We start from the raw sequence: 8,853 nt of genomic DNA, 5'->3' as shown, positions 1-8,853 counted from the left end.
TTATTTTAGTATGAACTCTCATTTCATCTCTGACAGAAATATAAGTACTGCAAGAAACTGCTGGTTATTGTATTTTATTCATATCATTTTCCTTTAATGTGGAGGGATATCTTTTAATTGTGTTGTCGTCTTATCAACCAAAAATAAGATATAGTTAAAAGCCAGTGCAGTTATTTGCTTACCATTTTTACTGATTATGTTAAACTATGTTGTATTGGTGGATTGTCTGATTACTGAGTGAGCTAACTCTACAGCTACATTTCAGTTTGGAGTTTATTTGCAAACCAAACTACAGAATATTCAAATTACAAGTTTATCACAGAGCGGTTCTCTCAGTGAAGAACACCGTCACGACAGAAGGAGACGAAATCAGTGCTTTATATTTGTCTTTTGACATGTCTGTGACATGATAAAGTCTGTTTATGTGTTTAAGTGTACATGACTGTGTTTAAACTGACAGTGATATATGCAGTATATAAACCTTTTTAATATATCTAATTACAGAAGAGGAGATGCCACCAATGCACAAACAAAATACAGTATATTGGTCAATGTTTTAATAAAAAAATAAATCCATTGAAGATGCAAACTGTAGCCTGAAGAGTTTAAAACTGACAACATGTTTCACACAAAAGAAGTCAGAATGAGACTGGAGGCTCCGGTGGGAATCAAACCCTCAACTCCAGGCAGCGCTGGTGCCTTGCTCGGCCTGTTGGACTACAGAGAGCAGAACACAGAGAGCAGACACATCAGCAGCACGGAGAAACGTTTCAGCGTCGCTGCAGACGAGTCCACTCGGGGTCGGGTGTAGATGTAAGGATGCTCCTGGAGAACATGAGAGAACATTATACACATTATAGTCATGTTATTAACAACAAACACAAACATGAAGATCTCCAACAGGAAGCTGTACCTTTGATGGACAGTTGAGTTTTACCGGCTCTGAAAATGTCTTGATCACCTCTTTCTCTCCGACCGGCTGGAACTGAAGAAGAAGTTAGTTTAATTCTGACTTCATGGAGACAATGATGCATCAACACTGAGTATTAAGTCACTTTTTATCAAAAGTATTGATACAAATATCAATGAAATTACAGATTATGATTTTAAAAACAAGATCATTTGAGCTCTGAATGTATTTGTCACACGTTGATGCAATATGCCGGTTTGTTTTAAGGCTCTTTTATGTGATTTATATGTTGTTTTTTAACTTTTTGCTGGTTTTAAGTTGGTTTTATGTGTTTTTATGTGGTAAAATGTTTTAATGTTGTAAAAAAGATTAGAAATCGCAATGGGGTTATCCTGGATAAATAAAGGTAAATAAAATAAAATAAATTAAATTAAATTAAATACACTAAATAAATAAGATAAATAAATGAATGAATAAAATAAAATAAAATAAAATAAAATAAATAAAATAAATAAAATAAATAAAATAAATAAAATAAATAAAATAAATAAAATAAATAAATAAAATAAATAAATAAAATAGTTTGTATATTTAGGGTGACTCCACAAGGAATCATATCTAAACCAAACTTTTAGCTAATTAAACATAATAAATAAAATGCACCATGTTGTTCCACAGTCCCTTTGCCAGCTCCTCGTGTCCCTTAACAGTGAAGTGGAAACAATCTGCGGTGAAGAAGCTCAAGTCAATCGTCCCATCCTGGAGCACAAAAGAAAATCACTCATAAAATAATGATTGATGAGTAATGAAAACCGTTTGACAGCGTGAGACTTACAGGAAGTTGTGGCGGTGTTGCGTTCTCTAAATAAGGTTGCAAAACAACAGCAAAGTCCTTTTTGAAGAAGCGCTCTCCGTGCAGAAGCTTCTCTAATCTCCTCTGCAACAACGAGGAGAGTTGTGATGTTTTACAGCCTGATAGCACGACGTCCTCGACACGTCTGTTGTGGGTTGAGCCGTGAATAAACTAATTATCTTCATTCACTCACCTGGAATTCAGTGTTAATCTCAACCAGCTCCTTCAGCTCGCTGGAGTTTTCTTCAGGTTGAACGAGACACGAGCAGAAACTCCTGTGAGCAGATTATCAAACTATTGGATTATCAGGTTATCAGATTATCAGATCAGTTATGATTGGTCATCCTCAGATAATATAATTAAGAATCAGTTTTGAGATTTGGGATTATGTCAAATATATTTTGATATTTTGATGCAAACTCTTTAAATCTGAATTCTCTGATATTCTACATTGATTCTGAACAAATCAAGGTGAGTAAAGACGTGTTTAAATCAACAGTTCATAATAGTTAGAGCAACATTTAGTTTTGTCAAACTGAACTTCTGTGATAATTATTTTTAATATAATGTAGTAACTTCCTGAACACATTGACTGCTTGAGTGATGGAACAGAAACATGTTAAAAAACAATATAAGGAAGTTTAAGCATCTACAGTATGTATATCTAGTGGTGGAGGAAGTATTCAGATCCTCTACTGAAGTAGAAGTATTGTGAAAATACTACAAGCTAAAGTCCTGCATTGAAAACGTTACTTAAAGTATTAAAAGTATTAAAAAAGTCTCCTGTGACTGTTTATCCATTGATGTAAAAGCAGGACTTTACTGTTGTAGTTGAGCTGGAGCTCATTCTGAACTATTAATAATGATTACTTTCATTATGAATTAATCTGCTGATCATTTTCAGAAAATGTGTTTCAGTTTTACTGTAATTTCTGACAAAACATAATTTATCAGCTCTTAAGTAAGTTTTGTCTGCAACATTCTGAATTTGTAACTAAAACTGTCAGACAAATGTGGGAAGTAATACAATATTTTCCTCTGAGATGTAATAAAGTACAAGTTTAAAGTAGCATAAAATGGAAATACTCAAGTAAAGTACGTCAAATGTGTGCTTGAACACAGTACTTGAGTAAATGTACTTAGTTACATTCCACTTCGTATCTGTCAACGTAATTCGGTGGTAATATTTGGCTCCTGCAGTTTGACTTGAGAGGTTTTAGATTAACAGTTAAACATGTGCAGGTAACTTTTGCAGCTGACATCCCAGAGTCGGCCTCTGAACGTCTCTGAGAGGCTTCATGGAGAGAATCTGCACCACGTTCACGATCGTCCTGGGGATCTGAAACCAAGAGGATCACCTTCATCAACTGAAACCACTTCTCCGGACTGAAGAGTGTATTTTTATTAAATGTCTGGACGTCCTCTTTCTCATACGTCGTGGTTTCAGTATGAACGTGCAGTGGAGGACAAACTGTTCCCAGCAAAGCAAAAAGGGGAGGGGAGCATTTCACACGAAGAAACTGTCCCACAGTACATTCACAGTTCACAGACAGTATTACATCTTTAAGAGTGTGTTTAACCATGAATATTTCTCTCAGTTGTGTAAGTTGAACCCTGCCTTTGTTTTTTCTATTTTTAGCACCGGGCCTGTAGGGACGGTGATGTCGGTCCAGCCTGAAATATCTCCACTTGATTTTTCAGTCTTAAAACCTGATACATCTTTTGATTTATGTGGACACGCTCTGTTTCCTGGTGCGTAAAGAGTCCGCTGGACTATTACATCCAGTTTAGACTTTCAGCATCTTACCTCCTTCATCATCGTGTCCAGAGCTTCCGTCATGTAGTGAATGAAGTTGTCGGGAGAGAACAGAGTCTGTGGGGGAGTGAAGACGAGGAGGTCATGCTTTTAGTCAGCAGTATTTCGGAAAAACTTGGTGTAAGGGTGTAACCTCGGCCAAGGAAGAACCCATAAAATACTGGAGTGGATCAGAATCACGGGGCGGATATACAAATTATGTTTCTCTGGCAGAGGTCTGTGCTGTCTGAGTACTCTTCTAGTCAGGGACCTACTGTTTTTGTAAAGATTATAATGATTCTATTGTACAAATCGCATCTTTATGGAGCCTTGGATGTTCACAAACCCACAGAAATTCGGCACAAAGTTGCAAAATTAGCCCAAAGGATCCTTTGATGTTTGTGAAATTTGGCGGGATCATCGCTCTCATCTTTAACAACCTATTTCTTTTAGCCCGACAGGAAGTTTTCATTTTACCAACACGTGTTTTGAGGAATCGGTCCGAATCACACGGTGGATAGACGGATTATTTTGGACTTTTTTTGTGTGCCCTTCCAGTTTAGCAGAGAATGTATCAAATACAAAGAGTTCAATTTGAAAAGGTTGAACAGACCTGTAACCACACCCACCAGTGACGTCACGGTGAACTGACGCGCCCACACACACACACTATATTGTAAATCAAACACGAGTGCAGACTTTCCAGAAAGCGAATCCCTCACTTTGTCTTTACAGTAGTCGCAGACGTCGTTCATGCCGATCAGCATCGTCACCACCTTCCAGTCCTCCTCAAAGCTCAGACCCTGAAAGAGAAGATTTGCTTTCTGAACCGTCGCACCAAGAAGAGAAATGAAGAATATTAATTAAAGAGCAGAGAGACGAGACTTACTGGATAAGACTTGAACGTGTCGATCATGTGTCGTATCTGATCGGAGACGTTTCTGCAGGAGAACACTTGTTATCACTAAAACATCAAATCATTTACAACAGTAGTTATTTTGATCTTTGACCTCAAAGAAAAACATCTTGGAGACACTCTTGAAGTTTCCTACAGTTGCATGATGAAAATCATGGTTTTATTATATATTTTATTTAATTATTTAGTTATTTATCAATCTTGTGTACGCTGTCTGCGTATACTAGACTGTCATTTTGTTATTTTCTTCTATTCGTATGTTACTTTTATAAACCTCTTGTTATTAACCTGCATATTCTCCCCTCTGGTGATCAATAAAGACTTTATTGACCAGTTTGACATTACAGCTCACACTGAGTTTCAACAAACCAACAGAAGAAACAAACACTGAATTGGGTCATGGGACAATCCAAAGAAGAAATAGATCCTGCAGAGTGTGCGAGTGTCTCACAGCGTGTTGTGGCCGGTGACGGCGAAGTTGAAGCCGGTCTCATTGACGGTCGTTGGCTGACCGTGGAAGGTCCAGACGGGGGACGGACCCAGCAGTCTGGGATTGAAGAGTTTGAAAATATCTGGACAGCGAAACGTTTAAACGTTTAAAAGGATCCTGTGATCTTGTCAATATCTCTATTATATACCAAAACAAAATGCTTTATAAAGACACAGATTGCTTTGGTACAAAGAAGCCAAGTCATCCTGGAATGAAGGGCTTTTAGTTTTACAAACATCTTTTGGAGAAATAATCTCAATCTCTGCAGGAGACGTCATCCCACAAACCTAAACGATCTAACTAGTGTAGGGTCGGCTATTTTAATTTGCTAACCCAGACGTCTGTGGTCTTTGGCTTTTACATATTGCAAGTTTTCATATTGTGACTATAAACTAACTTACTTGCCAGTGTGATGACATTTTGATAAGTTCCATATCCTCCGATGCTGAAGAAGGGAAAGAGACAGTTTTTAATGAATGAAGTCAGACCAAAATAAAACAAGATTATCTCAAAGGGAGACGATGATTTACCTCCAAGACACTTGACGAAATTCAAAAGGTATCGATAGAATCGTGGAACCATTGGCACCTATAGCTGTCTGCAAATAAAAACACATACAGACAATATTCATCATGGAGAATCACTGCCGTGACATTAAATCTAATTTTTCATTATTTTTATGGTTTACATTAAGGAGTAAATTGTTCTTTGTTGGATTGTTGTTTCTGGTGGTTTCCTTCTTAAAGGAACCGTGTGTAGCATTTAGATGAATATATCGTTATGTTTTCTTTAGTGTATAGTCACCTACAAATAAGAACATTTGTGTTTTTGTTACCTTAGAATGAACGTTTCTACATTTTCAGTAAAAGTTAAGTTTAAATACTAAAAAATGAACCTGCTAGTTGCTCTTTAAGTCATTTAAGTTTACTTAAGCATGTAATGGTTTCCACTATAAACTGTAATGATTTACATAACAACATAAACATTTATTGTTCATTGTCATATTACAAAAGATAAATACATTTGTTACTATTTCTATTTTGCGCAGAAAGAAAACTTCTCTCACCGTTAAAGAGTCTCCCAGCGCGGCGATGACTTTCACGTCTGCAGCTTTCACAAATTCAACTGGAACAGAAGACAAACAGGAAACAGTCAGAAGGAAAGACAAACAAACAGTCAAACAAACAACAAATCAGCTTTCCTAGAGCCCTTTTAAGGGATATTCACCTGAGGTGGGGACGGTGGGAGACGGACTCATATCCGGACAAAGGAATGAAGGATGCAGACGACGGCGGAGAAAGTCTGTTCCTAGAACATCCTGCAGGAAAACACTTTCTCACAGTTTATGTGTTTAAAGTTTAGGAGTTTTAACTCGAGGGTTGTTTGTTCTGAACGGAGCTTATATGGTTTATTCGGGATGTTTAAATTTGACTGTTTCTACATCTGGATGTGGATCACCACTGGACACTTCACCCAAAACCCAGACCTATGGTTCATTCACGATGTTCCCATAAGCCCCTTTACAACCGCAGGAACTAGGAACCTTTTGAGGAACGTTGCATTTGGCCCTCATGGACTTTTCCCATGGACTAGGAACCTTTTGAGGAACTGGTTGCGTTTTGAACACAGGGACCAGGGTCTTAATTCAATTCGAGGATATGCTACCCCCCCCCCAAAAAAGCCCTGGTCAGGTCGGTGCGTAGCACTTTCTGAAAGTACAGGAACTTTGGCGGTGGGGTTTGAAGGGATGACCGCTGCTGATTGGTCAAACCAGTTTACCGCTTCATTCATAAAACAAGAAAGTACTCTAGAGTCGATTCATTCCATTTTAGGATGAGTGGAGGGCCTTTGTCTCTGCTTGATAACGTGAAAAGTCAAGTTGGGCTTTGCTGTCGGCTTCCCAAATAATTGTAGAAAAGAGATGGCGAGTTTCAAGGCGGTTACGTTCTAAAGAAAAAAAGAAAAACCATCAAACAGACGGACACTTTGAGTTTCATTTTCCTCCTCTGCATTTCATTTATTACAAAGTGCATCATTTAATACTATTTAGCAGGAAATGTAAGACAAAACAAAAAGTCGCGGGTCTAAAATGGTCGAGAACTTCTTGATGGAAACGCAGCTAAAGCTGATGTTCTGCTGTTTGATTAGTCTGTACTTTGGGTTTTACACAGTTCTTGGGTTGTTTTGAGAATGAAATCTGTCTACGTGATTGTATTGGAAGTGATATTTGTGATTTTATAACCACATTTCTGTGTAATTCAGATTTTGTGGTTAAGTCTGTCCGATGTGGTTTATTGTTTTTGTCTGTATCTCGTCGTTATCGCTGCCTATCTCCACCACGACAAATGTTTAATCTCAATGAGGGTTTCCTGGTTAGATAAAGGGGAAATTCAAATGTGCAGGGTCCAAGACTCCCATAAAAAGTATTTTTTGTTATTGCTCAAACAGGAAAAACATCCATGTCAAGTCTTTTCTGACATTACACAACCCTTGATAGGAAGGGGTAATGCTCGACGTAATGCTCGGCTACAACAGCAGCTTGAACTCCTGATGAATAATGCACCACATGTACTGGGCTAAGTGCTAACTCTGGCCCAACACTGGTCCGAGTGCTGCACACTGTAACTGATTCTCAGCCTGAACCTGAACCCCCCCAAAAAGTTGCAGTAGCTAAATCTGGCAGCCATGTGTTGTAAAGAGTCCAGACCACAGCTGACTGGACACGAGTGATTCGCTCGCTCGCTCTGCGACCTCGTTGGTCCTTTATGTTTGACTGTTGCTGCTTTTGTTCCGACTAAACCACCGATGAAGACTTCCTGATACAGAGCTCTGGAAATAAATACAACAACTGAAATATTTAATGCGGAATCAAGCTCCTGCTTCCCCAAAACAATCAAAAAGGCAGGAAGATTTAAGGGTGTGAAAGGGGTTAAAATCAATCTTCTTTTAGGATTAGCAGCTATTAAAACCAAACCTGCATGTTAACGGTTATGTATTGTGAGCATTATATTATATATCTCTAGTATACTATATCTAAAGCACATGTGATTCAGGCCTTTAAATGAATTACTTTACAAGACAACAATCAATTAATAAATGTATCACTATCATTAATAAATAGATAAACTTTAGTAGTTATTTTATTGTTGCACACGTTATAACATTTCATTTAGTATATTGAGCATATTTCAATGATTACCAAATGATTTGTAAACCTTTAAGTAAGCTTGTTAAACATTCATTAACACTTTGTTAATAGTTAATAATCGTTTTTTAAACCATCAATACACATTATATTGATGCAGCTGCTGATTATAACACATTATTATACTGTTAACCGGTTAATAAGTACTTTGTAAAGCATCTATAAACCTTATTTAGATAGATAGTCAATAGATTTGTCAACAGAAAGAAACAAAGTAGAAAACAGTGTTGAACGTTTTAACGATACCTGGTTGAAATCTTCTTCTTCCTTTAATGTGAAGCCTGCTAGAGAGAATAAACGGTATAAATACAGTAAAATAAAGGAGGTGTTTTAAGAAACTACAGGTTGAGATGTTCTAAAGCTCACCGTCTGCATGACACGGAGCTAATAAACACGCTACCATCAGCACACATGTTGTTAACATGTTGTCGTCTGGCTCCACAAAAGGAAACACAAATGTAGGAATAAAAACAGGTCTGAAGCTTTATTGGTGTTTAAATAACCTCCGTAAGGATTCTGATATCTTTGACCTTTGTAGTCATTAGTGCAACCAGAGCCTCTCCGTCATAAACTGTCGATTATCGATTTATAATAGCAGTCCGTGTTGTCTAAACGGTCTTTAACTCTTCAGCCCAGAAGATTGTTTGAAGTTAAACACGACTTTGTACCTGGATAAATAAGAGT

At 37.5% G+C, this 8,853-nt stretch overlaps 1 protein-coding gene across 1 annotated transcript; it reads right to left on the bottom strand.

The window, feature by feature from the left end:
* Nucleotides 1–330: 330 nt before the first annotated feature.
* LOC306707260 (phospholipase B1, membrane-associated) lies at nt 331–8,618 on the bottom strand. Its single transcript, XM_079174653.1, has 16 exons — nt 8,536–8,618; nt 8,416–8,450; nt 6,192–6,282; nt 6,031–6,089; nt 5,495–5,562; nt 5,366–5,409; nt 4,926–5,046; nt 4,448–4,499; nt 4,281–4,361; nt 3,571–3,636; nt 3,011–3,102; nt 1,957–2,038; nt 1,746–1,847; nt 1,574–1,669; nt 914–985; nt 331–825 (listed from the first exon to the last, which is right to left on the bottom strand). Exons 1-16 carry the CDS (start codon nt 8,591–8,593, stop codon nt 718–720), a joined length of 1,227 nt encoding a protein of 408 aa, XP_079030779.1. The 5' UTR covers nt 8,594–8,618; the 3' UTR covers nt 331–717.
* Between the last annotated feature and the right edge of the window lie 235 nt (nt 8,619–8,853).

The sequence above is a fragment of the Pholis gunnellus genome (genome assembly GCF_910591455.1).
Source record: "Pholis gunnellus genome assembly, chromosome: 15".
In the NCBI taxonomy this organism is placed as follows: domain Eukaryota; kingdom Metazoa; phylum Chordata; class Actinopteri; order Perciformes; family Pholidae; genus Pholis; species Pholis gunnellus.
Note: the sequence above shows the minus strand (reverse complement) of the source record. Positions and strands in the feature narration are given on the sequence as shown.

Excerpts from the sequence above, each read along its gene's own strand:
- LOC306707260 (XM_079174653.1), bottom strand. The coding sequence starts at position 8,593 with ATGTTAACAACATGTGTGCTGATGGTAGCGTGTTTATTAGCTCCGTGT. Across the intron at positions 4,362-4,447 it reads ACACGTTCAAGTCTTATCCA|GGTCTGAGCTTTGAGGAGGA; the intron begins GTAAGTCTCGTC and ends CTTCTCTTTCAG. Across the intron at positions 1,848-1,956 it reads AGATTAACACTGAATTCCAG|AGGAGATTAGAGAAGCTTCT; the intron begins GTGAGTGAATGA and ends TCGTTGTTGCAG.